The 25,307-nt window shown below is 44.1% G+C and overlaps 1 protein-coding gene across 1 annotated transcript in view; it reads right to left on the bottom strand.

Annotated features, from left to right (window-relative positions):
• Positions 1–25,307, bottom strand: part of CFAP46 (cilia and flagella associated protein 46) — a 1,487,057-nt gene that overhangs the window by 1,340,704 nt on the left and 121,046 nt on the right. The window contains exons 4-5 of the mRNA XM_078643461.1: positions 21,512–21,643; positions 15,845–15,909 (exon numbers count right to left, since the gene is read on the bottom strand). Coding sequence (XP_078499587.1) covers positions 15,845–15,909; positions 21,512–21,643 — 197 coding nt within the window. The remainder of the gene's footprint in view (positions 1–15,844; positions 15,910–21,511; positions 21,644–25,307) is intronic.

Genomic DNA, 25,307 nt, shown 5'->3' with positions numbered 1-25,307 from the left:
AATACCGGGAGTAGCAACCCTGACCTCTTTCCCGCTCCGGCACCACCTCTATCGCACCTTTTTTCAGTAATGTTAGGACTTCCTCCTGCAGGAGAAGAAGGTGGTCCTCCGAGCAAGCCCCTTGGCAAGGAGGGTAATTTGGAGGGAATTCCCGAAAGGGAAGAGCATACCCATTCTCCACAAGATTGAGAACCCATACGTCTGTAGTGACCGATTCCCAATCTGGTAAAAAAAATGAGTAAGCTGACCCCCCACAGGACCAACATGATCCAGAATGGTGGATCTAGGGCTGCTTTGCTGTGGTAAGAGGGGGGCAGGTAGAGGAGGACGACCTTGTGGGCGACCTCTGTTTCTGCCCCTATTAGACTTATATAGGGCGTTCTGCTGCTGCTGCTGCTGTTGAGGCTGTTTGTAGGTCCGAAATGACGACCTCCCAAATCCTCTGTACTTTTTTATAGAAGAAACCCCTAGGCTGAGCTTGCAGACCCAGGGACTTGGCTGTAGCTTTGCTATCATTAAATGTTTCTAAAGCAGTATCTGCCTTCTTTCCAAAAAGTCCCGAACCGTCAAATGGGAGGTCCAAAAGAGTCGCCTGGACATCCTGAGAGAATTCCGAAGACTTAAGCCAGGCACTCCTCCTAGATGCAACTGAAGACCCCATTATCCTGGCTACAGGGTCCGCTGTATCAAGACCACTCTGGATCACCTGTCTTGCAGCTGCCTTCGTGTCAGACAAGACTTCATCAAAGTTCTTTCTGTCCTCCTCCGATAACTTTGCAGCCAGCAGTTTTGCAGAATCCATTAAGGCGTGAATGTACCTGCCCAAAAGGGAAGTAGCATTAGTGGACTTAAGTACCATAGACGCTGAAAAAACCACCTTTTTTGCAGCCTGATCCAGTCTCTTTGACTCTCTGTTACCCGGAATCTGCGGAAAAGCACCAGTTGATTTCTTTGAGCAGGCAGCTTGGATAACTATGCTCTCAGGTGAGGGATGTGAAGTTAGAAACTCCGGATTTCCTGGAGCCGCCCTGTATCTCCTGGTCAACAGATCTTGAGACTGCCGGAGCCGCAAAAGGGCTTCTGCCAAACCTCCATAACCGGTTCAGTGATGGCGTCATTGAATGGTAGTAAAGGTACTATTACTGCAGAAGGGGAATGGAGCACTTCTGTCAGAATATTAGATTTAAATTCTGCTGTAGGGAGTTGTAGACCCAAAAGATCAGCAGCCTTACGAATGACAGTGTGGTAGGGAGCCACATCTTTAAAGGGAACCTCCGAAGGAGGAGAGAGTTGCCATTCTGGTGACAAATCCAGACCACTTGCCACTCTTAAGTCTTCAAAAAAGTCATCTGACTCCGGAAGCTCACCTTCCTCTATCTCATCCTCCCTATATTGCTGTTCCTCTAACAATCTTTGTGCCTCCTGTCTGGACCTTATCTTCGGGGCCGGCGCCGACGGAGCCGTACACGGCTCCAATGGATTCGGAACCAGCGTCGAGCCAGGATCCAAAGGCACAATCGAACTCGAATGAGTTTGAGCTGACGGCGCCGGAGATGGTGTAATCGGGGTCGACGTCCTCGACGACGGGAAATGCCAGGACGGAGCCGCAGGAAGAAAAGCCATAATGGGAGCCTGAGCATAGGCTTGAGGAACCCCCAAATTGAACGCCATAGGACCCATGGGACCCGAAGGTGCACCAGAGGGGTACATTGCCCTCGCAAAGACACCATAAATAGCATTAAGATAATGCGATGGGTCTTGCCCTGGACCAGGAAAAGGAGGGTACTCGCCTGGAATACGCTCAGGCATAGGCATCACCGGACTCTGGCCTGCTGGCGCCGACGGTGGATCCATTGGAGTCGAAGGTCCTTCAGGTACTGGTACCTCTTCTACCGGAGCCGCAGAATGTTCCAGAGATGGAGAAGGAATTGGTCCAGCGACCGCGCCGGCGAAGCCATAGGTGAAGTCGCTTTCTCTGGAGAAGGAGAAGAAGATACATAGTCCTCACTATGTCGATGGACTTTCGAGTACGACATCTGAGTTTCATCCTTATCCGAACGGCGTCGAGAGCCGTGCCTCTTCTTCTTCTTGGGTTTTGAAGCATGACCCGACGTCAACTTCGAGCCCGACCTCGACCTGGATCGCGACCTCTCTCTTCTCCGGCCTCTCTTTTCCTTACCCATCTTTGCCATAAACAACTTTGCTTCCCTTTCTTTCAGAGCTTTCAGGTTCATTTTCCTGCAGGAAGCGCAATCCTCAATGTCATGGTCCGATGACAAACACCATACGCAGTCGTCGTGAGGATCTGTTATGGACATGTGTCCACCGCACTCGCTGCATGGCTTGAATCCTGATTTTTCCGACATCTTGAAAAGAGAAACAAAAGAGAACAGGATACAATCTAGAAACACAAAGTAGCAATGCAACTACGGAGAGTCCCAAAAAAACGTTAGCGTCGACAGCGCAGAAAAAAAGGGAACTGACGTCATCACGCCGACGAGGCTCTCCAATGGCTCCGGTGACGTCAGCGAGGTCGCGAGGGAAGTCATGCCTCTGTGACGTCATCCTCGTCGGCGTGAAGAGCTACAAAAGTTTCCGAATGCTGCAGGCGCAGGGAATATTCACAAAGTGAGGAATCCACTGGTAAATGTATCCATCAGAAGTGCCAGTGCCATAGCGGGCAGCTGCAACGTTGGGACACATTTGCTTTGTAGAGCTCCAGTGGGGGTCCAGAGGGCACAGTGAGTGCCAGTGCCTACATTTATTTCCACAGCTGCACTGCTAGTTAGCGGCAGCTGCAACGTGGGGCACATTTGTTTTGCCAAGTCCCAGTAGGGACCCAGGAGGCACCACAGTGTCAGCGCCACTATTTCTTTGGGGGCATTTTTGGTCTACACAATAAGAAAGGAGTGGGATACACTCCTGCCCTGCCCCAGCGCAATTGCACACTTTGATGTTGCTGCATTGGCAGCCAAGCCCTGACATTTTGGACATAGGGGATTTGAGCCCCAGAGAAAAGGCTAGTTGGCCAGGGGGTCAGTGTTAGGTTGGTAGGGCGCCAGACCCTAATGTGATTTATGTGGTACCTATGATAAATGTGATTTATGCACCATAATTTATGCCTCTGATGTGTATGCGTATGAGGTTATTGCATACTGTGTTTATGCTGGTGATGCTTATTGCTTAATATGGTTCGTGCATAATGTGTTATACCCCTAAGGTGATGCTGATTGCATAATGTGATTTATGTTGCAGGATATAATGCGGAGTACAGTATTTTGCCAGTATTTAGGGGTTGTGTTCAACATTTACTATTTGTGCTTGTGATGGTTCTGACAGTGGCCCAATTGGCCCTGGCATGTGTATACAATCCTCTGTAAATATTGCCTAGTGCCAGTTGGCACAGTCTATATTGTGTGATTACTATTCTAATGTGTTTGGGAAAATAAAAAGGCTATTTTTTATATAATAAACCTGTGTGGAGTTTCTTTTGTGGTGTGCCTAGTGTGTTGCTGCTGTGTGTGTGTGTTGTGCAAACGCTTTACGCATTGCCTCTGGGATAAGCCTGACTGCTCGTGCCAAGCTACCAAGGGGGTGAGCAGGGGTTATCTTCAGCGTGTAACTCCCTTGCCCTGACTAGAGTGGTGGTTTATGCCAGGCTTTGGCGCAAGCCTTAGCCAACCAGAAATCACATTTCTAACAGCGCTCCAGAACATACTCACCCACAGAGCAACCTCTACTTTACCTACACCTAGGTTGAGAATTTGGTTCATTTTAAGGATGGAACGGATGTCTGCCACCCTCACGATTACGAACTCCAATTTCAGTCAGGTTTGGCGCACGTTTCTTGTTCTCAAATCCACTGAATTTAGAGAACTTATGTGCCCTAAATATCTACGAATCCTCAGACTATCGAGCTGGAGTACATCTGAGTGCAAGCAGAAGTCACATAGATTAGACCCACCTCATCACAGCCAGCATAGTTTAGGCATGTGGAAGGAGTACTAGAAGACGATAGGGAGGGATGGAGGGGGGTTTGGTTGTGTTTTCGATTATTTTCTTTTGTTTTTGAAAATCCACATGACGAGCGATATGAAGCTCATTTTTTAGATTAACAGCATATAGACAACAGTAAGTCGAACATAAAATGTAATTTATGTTTTTGAAACATGTGAATAAAAGATTTAAACTATAAACTGAATGTTGGTGTCAATTGAATGTGAATTTCTGCACTTATGCGTACTACATACAAGTGGTCATTAGGATGGCAGGAATATAATTCAGTTTTGTCCCTAACCCATAAAGCCACTCATAGCCATATCCAAACTATCTATATAACAGAGAGACTTTATAGTATGTTACTTCTTTTGTTCATCGGAACAACTAAGAACCCATTTGCAACCCTGATTTGCAATTTCCAAGCAGGGGAAAACACATTTGCTTTTGTCTCCCCCATCTGTTACAAAAGCTTAAAAGATGAAATACCCAAAGAATAAAACAGAACACATGGGTGTGTAAAACCTTGTATACCCTTATCTATAAATCTTTTTCTTCTGGTTGGTCAGTGCATGGGTTGCATGGGTGCTGCACTCTAGCATAAAATACCACTGCTTTTGAATTCTGAGTTTTGGTGTTGAGCACATCTGGCAGGTGTGTAATGTTTTCATCTTTCACAAGTAAAATTCTGATGAGATGTGAACCCATATATCACTGCTAGTGAGCAGGGCTCAATGTTTATGGATGGCTGCAGGTAACCGACACATGCACTAATTTCTCGGGGTCATACACAAATGGAGTTGCAGAGGGACTACAGGAGTACCAAGGGCACCCTCCACTCAAAGGACCAATAACAACAACAAAGCCCTTAATACTTGTCAAACCCAACAAAAAAGTATACATATATATATATATATACTAGCAGCCCGTCCCGACGTTGTCCGGGAGCAATTAGGCTTCTGGGCCCCCGCCCGCCCCGACGTTGTCCGTGGGTTACCCGGAGCCTTCCTCCATATATTGCAGTATTATACCTCTATGTTTACTTTGTACACTTTTGTAACCTGCACACGTAACTTTTTCCTCCTGTAATGCACCGTTTGGCTCACTTTTTTAATGCTCCGTTTGCTTCCTCTTGCTACCTGCACACGTCACTTTTTCCTCCTATACCTCTATGTTTAATTTCTACGCTTTTGTAACCTTCACACGTAACTTTTTCCTCCTGTAATGCACTGTATCGCTCACTTTTGTAACGCTCCGTTTGCTTCCTCTTGCTCACGATGTACGCTTTTGTAACCTGCACACGTAACTTTTTCCTCCTTAATGCAACGTTTGGCTCACTTTTTTAATGCTCAGTTTGCTTCCTTTTGCTACCTGCAAACGTCACTTTTTCCTCCTATATCTCTATGTTTACTTTCTACGCTTTTGTAACCTGCACACGTAACTTTTTCCTCATGTAATGCACCGTTTCGCTCACTTTTGTAACGCTCCGTTTGCTTCCTCTTGCTCACGATGTACGCTTTTGTAACCTGCACACGTAACTTTTTCCTCCTGTAATGCACCGTTTCGCTCACTTTTGTAACGCTCCGTTTGCTTCCACTTGCTCACGATTTTCATTTTTGCTTCATTTTTCCGCCGCTCACCGCTCCTAAATAAATAAATAAATAACCTACCTCATCCGCCGCTCACTGCTCTTCCCCGCCTGTCCGCCGCTCCTCACTGCCTGTCCGCCGCTCCTCACCGCTCCTCCACGCGCCATGTCCGCCGGTCCTCCTCGCGCTCCTGGACGCCGCTCCTCCCCGCGCTCCTCACGTCGGGCACGCACGTCGCGGCCGGCGCTTCTTCCAAGGGACTTTATTACGTTTATATAGCCTATGTCCATCTGCACACCCTGACGATTACAACGATGTATCGGGTGTGTGGATTGGCGCTTTGGTTCCCGAGTTTACCCGCCTCAAAGGTTCAAAGTTCTTCCTTTATAATAGTAGTATAGATATATTCACTGAAAAAACCATAGGTTTCACACATGTTATAGTTAGCTGGACATTTCACTCATACAAAACCTTTGAAATTCCCCTGTTATAGTTAGTTCAGCTAACTATAACTCGCGCGCCCGCAATGCACTGCTGATGACGTCACATATTACATCACTCATGACATGGTCCGTGACATCACTCATGACATCACTGATGACATCTCAAATGACATCACTGATGACATCACTGATGACATCATCCAGTGAATGTGTGTCTTTCTGAAAAATAAATATTTTTTATATATGTATATCTAAAGGTCGATGGAAGAATAAATGGGTAAATAAGTGTCTAAATGGATGTTTTGTTTTGTAAAATTGATTGGTTAACTGACTTATTAAGTGTATCCTAGTGAATACATATATTAGCGAGTAATGTTTAAATATTTAAATATATGTATCAGTGTCTCACTATGTGTATAAGTGGCTGCATGGGTTGGTGAGTAGCTACATGAGTGTGTATATGGGTTATTAGTTGTTTTTTTGAGTATCAGTATGAGTGTCTGTATGGTTTGGTGGGGGGTATTACTTAGCGCATAGATGCATGAATGACTGACTCACTGTTTGTATGTGTTTTGAAGACAGCATGTGTGCAGGACTGTATGGGCAGATGAGTGTGTGTATGGGTGTGTTACTGAGTGAATGACTGTCTCAATAGTATCTTTATGAGTAACTACATATGTTTTAATCTAGTATATGTGAGTATTGATGTATATAAGTGAGTTTATGTGAGAGTGAGAGATTGGAAGAGTTCCTGTTTAAATAAGTATGTGTTTCTATAAGTGATTGTTTAAGAGAGTAAGTATGTGTAAGTTTCCGTAGAAGTAAGTTTGGTAGTGTGTGTATAGCTGTATATGCAAATAAATGGATTTTTGATAGTTTATTTGCATGTGTCATATGTGTGTGAGTAACTCTATGGATGACTGTCGGTGTGTAACAGGATGTATAGGTGTATCAGTACATATGATGAGTGAGTACATGTATGAGTGACTATATAGAACTGTTAGTGAATGAGTGGATGTGTATATAAATGGTGGAATTACTGAATATGTTGTTGTAACTGGTATTGGTATCTCCATTATTTTGAAAATTTTAGTTTCTATTTTTGAATGTGTGTATCAAGTTTATATTACACTGAGAGGAGGTCTGCCACTCTTTCACAAGGATGATGTCGTCAGTGATGTCATCAGTGATGTCATTTGAGATGTCAGCAGTGATGTCATGAGTGATGTCACTGACCATGTCATGAGTGATGTAATATGTGACGTCAGCAGCTGTGCACTGCGGGCGCGCGAGTTATAGTTAGCAGAACTAACTGGTTCAAATTAGCTTTATTCGAGATGTACTCATAAAAGCATAAATAGACATTCCGCAGTATTACAAATATGTGCACAATGAAAGTTTATAAATTATATAGATATAAGTGATCCTCATAAAACAATTAAAAACTATTAAAAAAATAAAATTCATCTCAAAGGCTGTATGGAAAAAAGCTATTGTGGCAGATTTACTTATTACATAATCATGCTGAGTAATTTTTCTTAAAAACAAAACAGACACATGTTCGATAATCACTGCCTAAGATTTATGTCTAAGCACCCACCCCCATCCCAAGTATTTAGCAGTTGATAATGAGATGACTGGTAAAGTACTAGTACATATAAGTCTTAGTGCTTCAGTACTACTGTTTGTACCCAGTAACTTGCACATCGGGGTTAACCACACACGTCTTGGGATTGCATAAACGGGACAGACAAAGAGAAAATGAGCAGTGGTTTCCTTGCCAGACCCACAGGAAGGACAGATGTTACTACTACTTGCCCCTGCCCACCTACCAGCTAGTGACTTGTGGGGCAAAGATCCTACTCTGAGCTGGAAGTAGAGCTTCCTATCCCCAAGTTTAGTGATGGTATCCCGATATGGTTCAAACCTGGGGATAAGCTTTGCCTCAAGAAATCTCCCAGCCATAGTGGATGAACCAGAACCACTCCAAATGCGGAATGCAACCCGCTCCCAATAGATCTCCTTCAGGGCACATTTGGATGGAAAAGATTCTGACGTAGGATTATCCCACAGCATTTCCATTCCCAGTTCCACCAGACAATTTCTAAGTTCCCTTAGCCACCTGATCCTGTGGAAGACATCTGATTTTACAACATCCATGAACCCTTCAGCAAAATGGGAGAGCTCGGGTGTAGTCCAAAGCCGACGCCAGTATAGAATAGGTCGGAGCTTTGCTGCATCCGCGATGGCCTTCCTACCAAGATCATATCTAAGTGGCTGTAACGGGGTGCTCTGGAGAAGGCCAGTAATGCTGCAAAAGAATTTGTTTTCAGAAAGTATTAGTGGCCTCAGTTCCTCAAACCCCCATAGCTCTGCGCCATAAAGCTCAGAACTGAGAGCTTTGGCTTCATAGACTTGGAGTACAGACTTTATCGGCTTTGTTAATGATTTTTTGTGCTCCAAGTTTAGAGCCCCCGCATATTGCCGGTGTCTAAGCGCAGCTATATCAATGTGTTGGTCCCATTTAGTGTCTTTTGCTATGTGGATCCCTAGGTAAGTAAAAGACTTAACCATTTCCAGTGATAGCCCATTCATAAAAAATTTCCCGCTAAAACTACAATGCGGATTAAAAGACATGAGTTTGGTTTTTGCCACGTTAACTTCCAAACCATGGTCAGAGCAGAACTCCTCAAAAATTGCTAAGGCACGCTGCAGGCCACTTGGGGTTTTAGATAAAATCAGCGTGTCATCAGCAAACATTAAAATTGGGATCCTTACGCCAGCTAAAGTGGGAGCATCTGTATTTACTGATGACATGCGGGAAACTACTCCCGTTGATATACAATGTAAAAAGCGTGGGAACTAACTATAACGGGGGAATTTCAAAGGTTTTGTATGAGTGAAATGTCCAGCTAACATGTGTGAAACCTATGGTTTTTTCAATGAATTTGCAAGGTTTTTTAAATGCTAATTCCTAACTATAACGTGTGTGAAACCTATGATTTTTTCAGTGAATTTGCAAGGTTTTTTAAATGCTAATTCCTAACTATAACGTGTGTGAAACCTATGGTTTTTTCAGTGAATTTCAAAGGTTTTGTAAATGATAATTATTAAATGTATTAATTGTTATATTTTTTTATACCGATTTACTATATTATTTTAAACGATTTATTTTTAGATATTTTATTTTTTCAATTACATTACATATTTTTAATATAAATTGAAAAAAATGTTTTAAAAAATATTTAAATTGTAATCTTTTTTTTATTTAATATTTTTTAAATTTATATATATTTTATATAGCAGGCAATGATATTGTATGGAAGGAAATTCAAGTTACTGGTAAGTACAGTTAAATTTGCTTTTCAGGAATAGTAGTGAGCTATATTGGGGAATTAATTCCTCTTCAATCCTGAGGTCCCCTGTGAGCCAACTAGCCCACCAGGTACCTCCAGTATGCGCCAGGCAGCTGTGTTGCAGAGAGGTGTTCAAAGGGCACGCCCCCTTTTTACAACACTCTGCATCACAGCTCCGTGACGCTTACTGGAGATACCTGTTGGACTACTTGCCCCCTAGGGGACCTCTGGATTGAACAGGAATTAATTCCCCACCTTAAAACGCGCCTCAGGGCATGTTTGGACTCACATCACCTCAAGCCCCGCCCCCTACCTTCACCACTGTGCTAACGTGCCCTGTAGAGTGTTCAAAGTTGGGGGATTAAGTCCCCTTACATACTGGGGGTCCCTGGCGGCCAACTAGCCCACCGGGAACCTTCAGTATACGCCAGGAGGCTACGTTGCAGAGAGGTGTAATGAGACCACGCCCCTTTTTACACCTCTCTGCAACGCAGCCCCCGGGCGCGTTTGCAGAGGAGGGAACTAATTCCCCTTGCATACTGGGGGTCCATGGGGGGCAACTAGCCCACCAGGAACCTCAGTATGCGCCAGGGACTGCATTGTAGAGAGGTGTAATGAGGCCACGCCCCTTTTTACACCTCTCTGCAACGCAGCCCCCTGGTGGATTTGCAGAGGGGGAACCAATTCCCCTTGGAACCTCCAGTATGCGCCAGGTCCCCGGGTCAGTGTGAAGGGGGGGTTTATTTATTTATTTATTTACAGCATTTATAGAGCGCGAATGAAGGCCCAAGGGCATCTCGGCGCTAAGATATCTGCAGTATTTAACCAAAGAGGGGGAGACTGAGTTTACTGATTAAAAAGCCAGGTCTTGAGTTGTTTACGGAAAGACCAGAGTGAGGGGCTTGTTTTAATCGAGTGCGGCAGGGTGTTCCATAGTTTGGGCGCTGACACAAGAAATCTTCTGTCTCCCCATGAAACAGATTTGGTATGAGGTACCACAAGATCATGTGAGCTAGAGGAGCGTAATGATCTGGGGGAACAGTAAGGAGTAAGATTTTGGGTGAGAAACACTTGTCCCAGGTTGAGCAGGGCCTTATAAACTATGCAGAGAGTTTTGAATTTTATTCTGTTTCTAATGGGAAGCCAGTGTAAATTTCTGATGGTTTCTGACGCCGATTGGTGTTTAGGGATTCTTCCCAGAAGCCTAGCGGCTGCATTTTGGATAATTTGCATTTTGTTTAGTACTCTTTCTTGGGCGTTTAGAAACAGTGCGTTGCAATAATCTAGTGTAGACAATACCAGGGAGGTAACCAAGGTTTTGCCAGCTGTCTCAGGAAGGAATGGCAGAATTTTTTTGATAAGTCGCAGTTTATGAAAGGTGGAGGAGGTAATCTGACTGGCGTGAGGGAGGAAAGTAAGGCGGTTGTCGAACATAACTCCCAAATTCCTCACCTTACTGACCGGTTCGGGAGGGGGACCCAGTGACAGCGGCCACCAAAGGGAGGACCATTCCGGGGTCAGGTGTCCGAATATGACTACTTCCGACTTGTCAGAATTTAATTTCAGACAATTGGAGGCCATCCAATTCCCTATGGCCAGCATGCCCAGATTGAAGTCATTTGCTATTTTATGGCCATCGTTCCTGATGGCGAGAACCAACTGAGTGTCGTCTGCATAGGAGGTAAGGCTCATCCCATGAGCTCGAATGACGTTGGCAAGGTCCGACACATAAATGTTAAATAGTGTCGGACTAAGGGATGAGCCTTGAAGGACTCCACATGGCAGTGACAAGGTGGGTGAGTGAAAAGATCCAATAGTGACCACCTGGGTCCTATCCGCCAGAAAGGATGCCAGGAGTTTCTTGGCATTTTGTTGGACACCCATGTTTTCGACACGGTTGATCAAATTGGTGTGATCGACCGTGTCGAAAGCCGCCGATAAGTCAAGCAGTATTAAAACTGCTGTTCCTCCAGCGTCACGGATGGATCTAATATCGTCCGGGGCCTTAATCAAGGCCATCTCCGTTCCATGGTATTGGCGAAAGCCAAACTGGGATTCATCAAGTAGGTGATGTTCCTCAATAAAGGCTGATAGTTGAAGGTTCAGTGCTTTTTCGGCTATTTTCGCCAAGGCTGGGAGTCTAGCGATTGGACAGTAACTTTTTAGTTCTTCCATGTCGAGATTTGGTTTCTTAAGCAGCGGTTTAATAAGGGTCTTTTTTAGGACGTCTGGATAAATGCCTGTACTAAACATAGAGTTACAGATTGCTGTGATGGCAGGGAGAACCACTCCAATAACCGGGAGTAAAACCTTTAGAGGGCATGGGTCTAATGCAGAGCCCGATTTGATGGAGGATACGATGTTCTTAATCTGAGAACTGGAGACATCTGCAAACTGAGAAAAAATGGGGCCGGTGCGGGAGGCGGGTGATTTAGTAAAGGTATTAGCATTGTTGGCGAAGGCCAGGTAGATGTCATTAACTTTACTAAAGAAAAAATTGGCTAAAGCTTCACAGAGCGATTGGGAGGGGAGTGGAGTCAGATTGGGTGAGTATCCTGCTAGCTGCTTGGTGGTTTCATACAGTGCTTTATTAGAGTTTTTTACTGATTCAATTCTCTCACAGTAATACTTTTTCTTAGCCTCACTAATTAGAGTTTTGGATTTAGCCACCATTTCTTTATACTTGGTTTTGGCCTCTTCTGAGTGATCTTTTCGCCAGTGCCTCTCTTTGTTCCTACACTGTTGTTTCTGAATTCGTAATGCCTCCAAATACCAAGGGGCCGACGGGGCAGATCTGTTGCGAGATCGTTGTTTGACCTGGACCAGGTCGGTGGACGCAGAGCCCACCCACTCATAGAATTGTGTAGTGGCAGTATTGGGGTCGGCTGATAGGAGAGGAGTGGAGTTGGTCAAGAGTGTTTCCAAGCTGGAGCTATCAATGTCACCCCACGCCAGGTACGGCTGACGAGGATTAGGGCGTGACATAGAGGCACCGGAGTCGTGAATAGCCAGTGACGCCAAGATGGCATGGTGATCTGACCAGGTGAGGAGAAGGATTTGGGTAACTTGTAAGCCCGCTAAATTAGTGAAGATGCCATCCAGTATATGGCCCCCATCATGAGGGGGCCCCACCCCACACTTCTTTTTCACTATGCCCCCGGGATTTGGTCCCCCCGGGGGGTAATTGGAAAAAAAGCAGACCGGGTTTTTTGAAAAATAAAATGGGGCCTTGGGGGTCCGTGTGGGACCACCTGAGCAGGCCAAAGGGGTCAGGGTGTTTCTACCCTGCCCCCTTTTTGCGTTCTACATGTTTGTTTTTCTGCTTTCTTGTGCCTTGGTCTACTGAGCACAAGATGGCTGCCAACACTTCCTGGTTTGGAGTGTTGAAAGCCAATGAGCATGCAGCTCGTGCTCGGAAAGGTATGCGTACCCCGTGATTTTTTTGCCCCCCCAAAAAATTGGGGGGGGGCCTTGGGGGTCCTTGTGGGACCCCCTGAGCAGGCCTAGGGGGTCAGGGTGCTTCTACCCTGCCCCTTTTTGAGATCTAAACGTTTGTTTTTCTGCTTTCTTGTGCCTCAGTCTAACGAGGCACAAGATGGCTGCCAACAATTTCTGGTTAGGAGTGTTGACAGATAGTTGACAGCCAATCAGCATGCGGCTCGTGCTCGGGAAGGTTCGCGTACCGTATGCGTACCGTACGCGTGCCTAGATATATATATATTTTTTCTTTTGATTTTCTCAGGAACTACTGGAGGGATTTACACCATTTGAGCAAAAACGTGATCTGCGAATCAGACTCTACCATTTTGCCAAATTTCTTGTAATTCCGTTCAGCAGTTCGGGCTGTAGCCGTGTCTAATCGTCCTATGGAAAATAACATGGGGAAAACACATTTTGGGACCTCCCTTTTTTCTCAGCCCCCACTTGACGAATCCCCCCAAAACGTTCAGGGAAGGAGCGGAGCGGGCCATCTTCCTTGAGAAATTCGCGAAGATTCATCAACCGGCGCCAAAGTTATTCCCAATAGAATGTTGCGGATTTTCTATGGAAACTAGGTATATATATATATAGATAGATAGATAGATATATATATAATATTATACCGCCCTCAAGCAAGCGCAATTTATAGAGTGAGTTCATGTTCCAATAGCAGTTCAGAGTCAGACCCTGTGCCCAGGTGTGATACTTTTTCCAAGCCCAGTGGCAAGGATCCTACATATCAAAAATTCATAGAGATTTGTATAGGAAGTGCTTCACGTAAGTGACCACCATGAGCCGGTTGGCTGTTGCTCACCGACTATTGCGCTGTATCATCTTTGGCAACTTTCCTATAGTAACAGGAGGGCCCAGCGGCATGTAAAACACTAGTGGTGCTCACTGTGTATAACTACAACTTTTCAACAAAGAAACATATATGTCACATATGGCATATCACATACATCTCTACTCCAGGCCTACGCCCATGATTGAAAACAAAATACATTTTTAGACCATGTTGTTGTTTATATATTTTTTGTTGGGTGTGAGAAGCATTAAGGGCTTTGTTGATGGTATTGACCTATTTCTCTGGGGCCAGGACTAATTTTTCATCATCAGATTTTGACCCAGAGTAAGACACAAAGTCACAAAAAAGGAGAAAATGGGGAGGAAGAGCAAATTGGAAAACAGTAACAAAGTGATAAAGCAGAGAAGAAAAACCTGTAAGAGTCAGAAAAAAAGAGATAGAAATAGTTGGGTGGTGGAAGAAAAACGCCATTAGGAATTAAAACTAGGCAACCTTATTATTAAGTGACCCCAGGGTTCAGCAGCAAACGCCTCAAAAAGCCTTCCCAACAACTTCACGTATATTTGTTTTTTATATTTTACAAATTAAGTGCTGCTTTTGAGTAGTAGTAGTCAATTAGAAACTGGGCTGCTTTCTGCCAGCCTTGGGTATCAGTATGTGAACTGAAGTATTTCGTAATAAATTATGGGACCATTTGTTCAAATGCCCTTTGTATATTTCAGAATGGTACAGGAAGTATGCCAAGGTTCTGTGTATACAACAATGTGATGTGTTAAATACTTACATTAATCTGAGCCAATGGTAATAATTGGGCCCGCAGCCCAAACCATTAGTATTTCACCCACCATGCCACCTCAGTTTGGACCCAGCCATATGCAAATCAGTCTTCACCCTGCTCAAAAAGGAACAGTCCAGCATCAAGTGCCGTGCCAGGTCCTCCCTGAACCATATTGCAAGTAACCTAAGACCGGTTTCATCATGACTGGGGCCTTAAGTCAGGTGTAACTTAGTTCCAGTGGCACAGTTGCCATTAGTATGACTTATGCATCGCACTAAGGGCGTCACATTGTAGTATACAAAAAAGTGATGGGTAGAATGCTTGGATTAATCTCAGCCAGTAGTAATTGCTCAGGGATGCATCTTAGGCCATCATGTGCACACCATGCCACCTATTTCTGGACCCAGACATTAGCAAACGAATCTTGGCCCTGCTCCAATAGGAATAGTCCAGCCCAAACGGCCAGGCCAACTGCTATGTGCAAACGTTATGACCAGACATGGGTCCAGTGCTCACTATGCCACTGTAACCAAGCTGTACCTCACTGACGAGCCCCAAGCTAGGGAACCGGTCTTGGGTTGCTTGTGTTCCAGTTCAGGAAGGGCCTGGCTTGGCTGTTCGGGCTGGACTGTTCCTACTGGGGCAGAACCAGGGTTGATTTGCAACAGTGGCGTAACAAAGGACCCCAAGCTCCAGGGGGGCCCAACAGCACAGTACCCTGGCCTAAGCGATCCTACTTTGCAGGGGGGCCCCCTAAAGTTTTGTTACGCCACTGGTTTGCATATAGTTGGGTCTAATCTGAGGTGCATGGTGAGCAAACTAATGATGGACTGTGATGTGGCTAACGTTTCTACCAGTGGCAAAGATTAATTAAAGCATTCCACCCATTGATGCTTTGTTTACTTATTTTTGGGTAGGTTCCAACAAAGCTTTGTTGGGGATAACTGGAAATGTCAATTTATGTTGCAGTATTTCATTCACTAAGAAATCTTGGCTTCGTACAGCTTTGCGTTTGACTTGAATGTGTACTCCACTTTCACTCCACTTTTCCTTATTCACATCTGCGGCGCTCTCTTTTCATCAGTATACCACTGTCTTAATCAATTAAAGAGGACTACAATTTATCAAGATTTATGTCGTTTTGAACTCATTGGGGTTTAATTAAGTTATGAGCTTCTGTGAAAATCAGTTACCCAAAAATCGTTCAGTAATTCTCTTTCGTTCAGTAAGTCATTTTCTGTATGCACAAATCAATTTATAATCAAGGAGAGCAGATTATATTTTGTTACAAAAGCAACATTGGCCTCAGTCTTGATTACAAAGTAGTGGGAGGCACCTACAGCACTTAAAATGGCATTTCAGGTAATGAAGCGATATAGCTGGTGAAACAATTCTACCTTTCATGAGGTTTTGCAAACTCTATAGCTTTGCGAAAAAATCCCACGCACTTCTCCAAATTTTCCTGAAAGAGAAGGAAACATGATTAAACTTGGTTTGAATCGTTGTATTTGTAAACCTAAATAAAAAAAACAAGCATTTGCAATGCAATAGGTCTCGCATTATTTAAGTTTGAGCTATTATTATTGTAAATGGCAATGTTTTTTGCTTTATGCTATAGTTTTCTTATGTACATAAAAAGCTACATATAAAGTATTTGTTGTTAAAATTATTTATGCAGTATTTAAATTTGTTTGCATAAAAGAATTTTTTTTTGCAGTAGTTACATTTTGTTTTTATAAAAAGGGACATATAAAATATGTTGCATATTGACATATAATGATGCAGCCCACCTATGACTTATGCAGCAGCAAAATGGCGTCTTCTGCATGATTATAGCCCCTCCCCTCCACATAATTCATCACTTGCCAAATAATGTATCACTTGCCACATAATTCATCGCTTGCCACATAATTTATCACTTGCCACATAATTCATGACACATAATTTATCACTTGCCACATAATGTATCACTTGCCACATAATTCATCGCTTGCCACATAATGTATCACTGCCACATAATTCATCGCTTGCCACATAATGTATCACTTGCCACATAATTCATCGCTTGCCACATAATGTATCACTTGCCACATAATTCATCGCTTGCCACATAATGTATCACTTGCCACATAATTCATCGCTTGCCACATAATGTATCACTTGCCACATAATTCATGACACATAATTTATCACTTGCCACATAATTTATCACTAGCAAAATAATTTATCACTAGCAAAATAATTTATCACTTGCCACATAATGTATCACTTGCCACATAATTCATCGCTTGCCACATAATTTATCACTGCAGGCACAGCCGCACAGTGCTAACACGGGACTTTAAATTGCCAAAACTAAGTCCGCGTTTGTGTGCACTGCATGCAGCAGCAGCCTGCAGTTACCGCAGCTAGTGATTAGTGAAGCAGGTCACACTGTCACAGAGGCTGCCGCATAGCTGCCAAGGTTTCAGAGTGCTGTGTGTGACATTTTCATAATTTCAGTGTAATTATGAGTGCCATTTGAAAGACTTTGAGTGACACTTTCTTGCGAGCCAAATCAAGCAATGAAGATAAGATAAAACATATAAATATCAGAAAGTACACCCGTCTGAGCAACGAGAAACTTTAATACCTTAACTGCTGCAAAGTACCAGAAATGGAACGGCACTAACATAGTGCCCTTATAATCTGAAGTGGCATTTGAGCTCCATTGCACTGACTGGTGATTGCTTGCCTATGATGCAATTTAGAGGAAGACTGCAAACAGCAGAAAACCGTCATGTAGAGATGGCAGGTAATGGAACATCCACCAAAAACTGATGGCTACAAAATCTGTCTTACCTCTCAGCACCCCCCAGTCCCGCCCCTCCTCATTCAGAGGTTGGGTACCGTACATCGGTGTGTTCGATCATGATTGTGAATTGTGGAGTAGCTCCATCGTCACTGAAGCCTAGCAGGAGTGGTGTGGGGCATCAGCTGCTAGCCTGCTACAATTTGGTATGGCATTACGTAAGAAGGCAAAACAAATCTGTTGTTTTTTTCTGCATACACGATGCAGAACATGGTGGTGCTGGTCATGGAAAAATGATCAGTGGCTGCTGACTTTGGCACTGGGAGCCAGGTTCCAAACTCGACTAACCGGCCCAAAATATTGTGATTCTGGGAAAATAATTTAATTTCCACGTGCCAAACAGCTAATGAACTTGACCTTGTAATGAAACTGTGGCGCTAGAATAACCCTTCAATTATACCATCGGGTCACCTTCGCGCCATATAAAAAACACTGCAAAAGAAAGCACGCCCTGGGACTAACTTTCCAGTATGTGTGGAACCCTGGCTGAATAGTGGACTGAATAAGGCCCTGCCCTGCCTGAAACCTCCTTCGCACTATTTGTCTTGTGAAAAACCCGGGTGGCACAGAACGTTGGGGAACACTGAAAAATGTAAATTAAGTACTCACGTAGTTTGAGAGGTGAAGTAAAACTGCACGCAGCTTCAGGGTCAGCGATACCAGGTCCTCGACGCTCCAGTAGCTTGTCTGAATGAGGGCGTATTTAGTTTATAATTTTGAAATAGTAAGGGCGGCTGCAATAATTCGGCGGGGAGTAAATTAACAACTGAGCAACAGGCAAGGCGATAGCCCGGGTCAGTGCGAGGTGCCTGCAGCAGTATTGTGAACGGCGCCATGATTCAATTTGCGGCGCCACCAGCAAAACGGCCAGCAGTGAGGGGCGGCACCTTCCTCAAACTCCGCGCTCCAGCAGCAGGATGTGCTGCAAAGTGCAAGCACAACCTGACTGGGCCCGGCATTCTAGTCTTTGGTTCATGACGTCAGGCGTCAGAGCCGTGCCGCGGGTGAATGTTCCCGCAGCCCGGCTCGAACAGGAAGCCAGGCAACCTGTGTTGGGACGGGGGCGGGGCCGCAAAAAGACAGGAAGCAGACGGGAGCCTACCCCGCGCTCCTGTGCCCGTCAGCCGGAAGATTGCCGGAAGATTTGCCTCGTGGAGAGCCCCGCCTGCTACTAGGATGACCCGCTGCCTGCCGAAGGAGAGAGGGAAGGAGAGAGGGACACACTAAAAGAACTCGGTGAGTGGGGTGTGAGGGGGGGAGGGGACATGTGCGCGCGCGCGCGTGTGTGTCTGTCTGTGTGCCTGTGTGTGCGTGTGTGCCTGCGCGTGTGTATGTATGCATGCATGCGTGCGTAAAAAAATCCGATGACTGGTGGGGGGGGGTTGCAAAGTGAAAGTAAGCAGCGCGTGTGTATGTGCGCATGCGTGAGTGCTGTGTATGCGTGTGCCTGTGATGTGCGCATGCGTGAATGTTGGTGCGCGTGCAAGCAGCTGAATCCAGCCGGGGAGAAGCGCGTGACAGATTTTTGTCCCTCATTCCCCCGTGTCAGCTCGCTATAGTCTCCGACCCTGGACTGACGCATCCTTCGGATGCTATTCCAGGGCGAGACCTAAAAAAGAAATGCATTCTTCATTTGAAAATTCTTATCTGACCTTATATGTTACTTCCTATTTGGACAAAAGTCAGCAGAAAATAATTATGGGATTTATTGAGTCAGGAAAAGTACAGGGTATAGAAGGGAACTGAAGACATGTCAACGAGTTTTTACTTCAGCAGACGAACAGCAAAGACATGGCCTGGATACATTGAGAGCCGAGTAACAGCTTGGTCTACAGTTGGAACTGTAAAATCTTCCAGCTGGCATGAAGTCGAAAACACACTACGTTAAAGCTTAAGCTTCACAGTTATCACTTAAATTATGATAAGTTGTATATAAAACAAAAACAAAAACGTAAACTGAGATAGCACCTTCATTAGAATTCTACGTTTTGGAATAAAGTGTGATATGCTATGGATGAGTTTTATACAATAAATCTGTTCGCCATCAGAAAGTGCAGTATCGTGAATGACTCGAGCTTTGAGTTTACTATTCCTGAAATCACAATTTTTCAGTGACGTTTTATGATTACTACCCCATAATAATGTACTTAAAACAAAAGTTTAGCTCAAGCTTTTTAATTGTGTCTTTCAGACGTTTTGCACCTGAATTCTTCACACCTGCTAGAGAGAAACAAACAGTACAGAATATTTTCTAGCTCTCAAATATTCATATCGTCCGGTTTGTGACTCCAGCAGTTGGACAGACACTAGCCAAATCATCACCATCTTCTGTTGTTAGACAGAATGATCTTTGACCAATGGTGTGTAACTCTTCAGTTGTGAAATGTGAACACCTGCAAAAGCCACAGGCATGATGCTGAATATGTTCGGAAATAAATGTGCAAGTTGGGGAGTTAGAATAGTTTAGCGGGGCATATATGCTCATAACTGACACAAAAGAATCACGTAGCAAGGTGACAACAACCCGCAACATGAAATGTTTAAAATGTTTTAATCACAACTGCATGTTAGAACACGGCCTGAATTGGAGAGAAGAGAAGAAAGAAAGAAAAAAAAGAGAAGATAAAAAGATTCCTTCCAGGAAACCATCCTCATATTATATTCTACTATTGTATAAACAATGTATACTGACCAATGGAACTCTTTTTTATCATGTTTTATTAATATGTCAATGATTTAAGTCATGGCACTTTCTTATCAAATTTATTAAAATGTACTTTTTTGCTAATTCAGCGTCCTATTATTAATTTCACTTGTGTTTCCTATTTGTATTGTGCCAGTCTCGATTCTGTGTGCCTGGGTACGTTACTTTACAAATATTATTTGCCCTGACCCAGGAACTATATCCAACTCAGGGGGTCCTTGTTTTGTACACATAATATGAAGTATGTGCACAGTTAATTTACTGGTATTTAAATGTGGTCCATGTTACAAAAATGACATCCTACAGCCTTCCCTTTCATACTCCCTTGTTACATAATTTACTTTTAAAATTCTGTTCACTTTGCAGTCAGAGCAAGAAAAGTGAACACCAATGCCCATGTTAAAAGAATAAGCAGCACTTTTCAGGAGACAGAGCCTCACATTTGACCTCTGTCTTTTAAGCACAGAAAATGTGACAAGATAAAAACAATATGTAAAGGGGTCTTTATTTATTGCTCTTTCCATGACCCTACAGAAATCATCTGGTGCCCACCAGTTGGTTCCAACCCACAGTTTGGGAAACAATGGTCTTTCGCATCAAAATTCACAGTGAGATCAAAGAAGACACCAAGGGAAGATTTTGAGATTTACCAACCGAGCAGTCACTCTGATATTGTGACAGAGGCAGTGGATTCCATTATAACCCACTTGTAAATGAGGTCCAAAGACTTGTCCTTGAATACACATGACGACACCTGATATCGAACTGAACATCTGCAAATTGTCATCTAATCATCCAACACTTCAGCGATACAGTTAGAAAGGGAGGGAGAGTTAGAGGAACCTAGTACATCTAGATTTAGATTAGTCCAAAGTTGGAGTACTATAATTTGAGTCAGTGACTTGGGCACCCAGCCTTAACTAAAAGAACATTTAATTGGAACCAACATATTTGAGGGCTAGATAGCTGATCTTTGTATTTATAATATTAATCCCAAACAGTGCTTTTAAATGTATAACACAGTTTTAAAATCAAAGGATTTTTTAAGAACGTTTGACTAAAGAACGTTTATGGAACACCTTTTGGTTATCTCAAAAGTGGCTTGCGAACCTTATACATGACCAAAATTAAGCTGTTTAATTTTTTGACAGCAGTGTCTGAGTTACATTTCTGTATAACAAAAACATGCAACCATTTTTTTAAATACAAATTTGAAAGAACAATGCACATTGTATTTATTAAGGTTGTTCGATCTTCAATGTTAGGTTGTTGAATATAGTCTACTACATAGTATCAACAAATACTACTGTCAAGGATTACTTTTAGCAAAATGATATCTAAATATTTCAAATGTCTACCGAAACGGAGTATTGCTTTTTGGCCAACGATTTGAAATAAATGTACTCTCCTTTAATGCCCTCGTTAGCAGGAATGAAAGGATGCTTGACAGAATCTATTCTTGTTAAACATACATTCAAATTGTAGTAATACAAAAATACAGTTGCTCACCAAATCACCAACCGACTGAGGGGCTGTTATCTGGGCTTGGCACAAATAAGCTCTACCAAAAAATTGGTTTGTGTGAGGCATTCCTTTGAAGTACATTTGCAGACAGTCTTGGCTCATTTCCAGATAGCCCATCTTAAAATAAATGCAAACAAGAAAAATGAAATAGTATTAGGTAATAGATTCTTCAGGTTTCTGCACTGTACAGGACAGGGATTAGCTATATGATATGACTCAATGAGGCTTACACTGATTCAAGCATTACATATATTGATCAAATTTCATTTTATTAGTCTTTTTAAATTAGACTTTGTCTAAGAAATTGACATACTTTACTGTTGCGTTCAGAGAGTCCTAAACATTACTTACTCACCCTCAATTGTGTTTTAACGCTGCATTACGCCAGGGTCTTCTTTTGCATATATGTGTACTTTTATGGTTGTGTATGATTACAGAATAAAGAAAGACTGTGTGTGTGTGTGTGTGTGTGTGTGTGTGTGTGTAAATGCATTACCATAATAAAAAATGTCTGCTTCTAGCTAGTATTACGACTTGTCACACCGATGTTCTGTTTATGCTTTCTCCTTTGCAGGATACAGGTAAAATATTCACACTCCACGGATAACCCTAAGGGTTTACAATGTAGCATTCAGCCTTTCAAAAAGCTATCACTGAAGATGGACAGAGTTGGCAAAGTATTTTTTATACTCACCTTGAGCTGCTTTCAAACAGAAAAAAGAATAATAATTTCAGGGTGAAATGGCAAGTGAAGGGAACTACCTTTTTTCAAACAGCCGAATTGATTTCTGTTCTGGCTGCAGCACTGTAACAGCACTGATCGCCAGATGAGAAGAGATTAAAAAACACTGTTGACTCAAATAGAAAAGTAGCTCCATTACAAGGCTCAACTTTGCCTTTCATACCTTTTATGGACAATGTACAACACATAAGTATAAAGAACAGTCCAGAACAGACTCATTGCTCACTGACCGATCCCTCATCATATCACTTCATATATCTTGCCACCACTCTCGTCCGCAATCGATGTCACACAGGCTCCGGTACCCTCAGTCAATGCCGCCAGATGGTTGACCACTGTATGCTATCCCCCTACCTCAAGTTAAACACATTGAAAAATGGAAATATTGCATGATGGAAATTGATCTACATTCATGTTTCGACCATCTATAGAGAAGAACTAGTCACACCACAAAACACACAAGTTCAAGTAGGAAATCTGTGAGTGATTATAAATGCCAGCCCCTCAAAATCTAAAAGCCACCATCAATTTAGTACTTTCCTGTCTTGACAATGCCAACTGAATATAACACTGAAACTCTTGCTACTATTTCAGAAGCTACAGAGAACCAATAATGCAGCGGTCTGAGAACTCTTATGACTCATGTCTCATCAACTCTCAAATCTTTACATTGGCTGTCCGTGCCTCAATGTAGTACATTTAAATCACTGTTTATTGCACATCAAGCCATTCACTGCAAATGGGACACTCTTACTTTAATCTACAATCCAAACAAGATCACACAATCATAAAGGTTGGTCCTAATCTTGACCACGCCTCCCTTTGAAAATATATAACTGGCAGAAGTTATTCTCCCTCTTCACACAAACTCTGAACCTATGTTCCTACAACATTAAGAATAATCGGGGCGTAGTTGTGGCCGTAGCGGTGGAGCAGTGAGGACGTGCAGCTGAAGGTGCGGAATGGAGACATAGCCAGGAGCTACCCGACCCCGTATCAGTAGAAAACCCGTTACCCAAGGAAAACTCGAACGGCATGCTGACAGCGCTTTCTTGCCGTGGGTCCACAAAACAACTGCTGCGGGCACTGGTGATTGCTGTGGCGGCTCTCTCCCCGGAACGCGGAGGCCACAGGCGCTCAGGAGGGCGGAGTCAAGCTTATAGGCGGCAGCGGAGCGGAGCTCACTAGCGGGATTACCTACTGGAAAGACCCGGGCGTGTTTAGCCTGTGGGGCAGTGTGAGGAGAGAAGCAATGGCTCCCAAAATAAACCCGGGGCCAAAAGCGGCGCTGGGGAAGAAGAAAACTCCGCGTGAAGATGCAGAAGCTGAAGCGGCCAAAGATTTCCGGAAAATCCAAACACCCCCGGTGGAACAACAGAAGAAGCGGCAGCAGACTGCAGTGCGGACGCGTCTGGCTACAGCATCATTCGCGGATCTCTTCCCTAAGGCGGGTAAGGTGAAGGAGACTAAGGAGCATACAAAGGAGCTGGGGGGTGATGTACCCATTGAGGTGGAGGTTCATCAAGAGACAGTAACTGAAGTTAGTGGGGCCCCCCCTCCCTCCAATTCAACCCTTCCTGTAACACACGAGATCACAAGGTTGGGAGAGGATTCTGAAGGCGCAGTGAAGGGCTCCCCAGAGGTAGCGACCCCCGGAGATGTTGCCGCATTACAGGAGGAAAATAGTGAGTCACTAGTGCCTCTTGATAAGGGTCCAAAAGTGGCCAGCCCCCAATTGTTGGCACAAGATGCTACTGTTGCCATTGATACCATCATGGGGGAGTCATTAGTACTGGGAGCCTCTGCGGAGATGGATACCCACTGCAGTGAGACCGGTCTGGCGGGTGGCGGAATCGGGAATGGGAAAGAGAACGCTCCAAGTGAAGCCTTTTCTCTGCCTCGGATGGGGTCGGGTGGTCTGAGGAGGATGATGAAGGCAGTTCCTATCTGAGCTCCGAGAGTGACCCCGAGATCGATCTACCCGCAACAGCATTAAGGCCCACTGCAGCCGCAAAGGGTCAGGCCTTCCCCCAATGCGAACTGAGATGGGATCATTCATCTTCTATGCCCTTGCAGGGAAGTCCCTGTGTGGAATCTACCCAAATGTCGATCTTGGAAACAATCCATCAAGAAATAATTGCGCACAGGGAAGGAACACGCGAAGATAACCACAAATCCCAGGCTGCAATGAGAAAGATGCAGGGCGTGGTCAGGAAGCTATCTAAGGCTTGTGCCAACACCGGGGACAGAGTCTCAAATCTGGAAGATAGGGTGGTATCAACGGAGGCAGAGGTTACGAGGCTGTCTCTAAGGTCAACTCACACTGCTCCCAGGTGGTGGATATTTAATGGAAGCTTGAGGAAATGGAGAACCGGCTCCGCCGGAACAACCTGAGGGTCCTGGGAATCCCGGAGGGGGTCGAGGGGACAGATATTAGGGCGTATATTATCAAGCTCTTCGAACAGGCATTTCCTGAACTGGATAGCTGGAATTGGTCTACCGAGCCACAGAGAGTACATCGTACCCCCTTTAAAATTAGAAGGAATGCCTAGGAAGGTGATAAACCCAGGGCAGTTTTAATTTTCCTCTGCAATTTCATCCTGAGGCAGGCCATCTCGGAGCTTGCTAGACCGGATGCTAGAAGAGGCAATGAGGGGGTCTCATTCTTCGTCCGGCCGGACTTCTGTCACACGACCGTAGAGAGACGCTGGCGACTGAGAGGAATGATTAAGCAGTTTCAGGACAAAAAGATACAAGCCTTCCTGATAAACCTGGCGCAGCTGAAAATTATTAACGAAGGGAGGACATTGTATTTCTCTTCAGAAATCAAGGCTAAGGAGTACCTTGACTCTCTAGGCAAATAGGGCGGAATGTGTAAGCGATAGGGATGATTGATCTGTAAGATCTGTAAGATTTAAGGCTTCAGTGGCTGCTTAAGGATGGTTTGGGTCGAGCTAATCTGCCTGGTTGTGGACTTTTTGGACTTTGGGACCAGGCTGCAAGGGTTTCCGTGGTAATTTTTTTTTTTTTTTTTTAAGT

The sequence above is a fragment of the Lissotriton helveticus genome, chromosome 5_1, assembly GCF_964261635.1.
Source record: "Lissotriton helveticus chromosome 5_1, aLisHel1.1, whole genome shotgun sequence".
NCBI classification, from domain to species: domain Eukaryota; kingdom Metazoa; phylum Chordata; class Amphibia; order Caudata; family Salamandridae; genus Lissotriton; species Lissotriton helveticus.
This window is presented reverse-complemented; position numbering and strand designations above follow the sequence as displayed.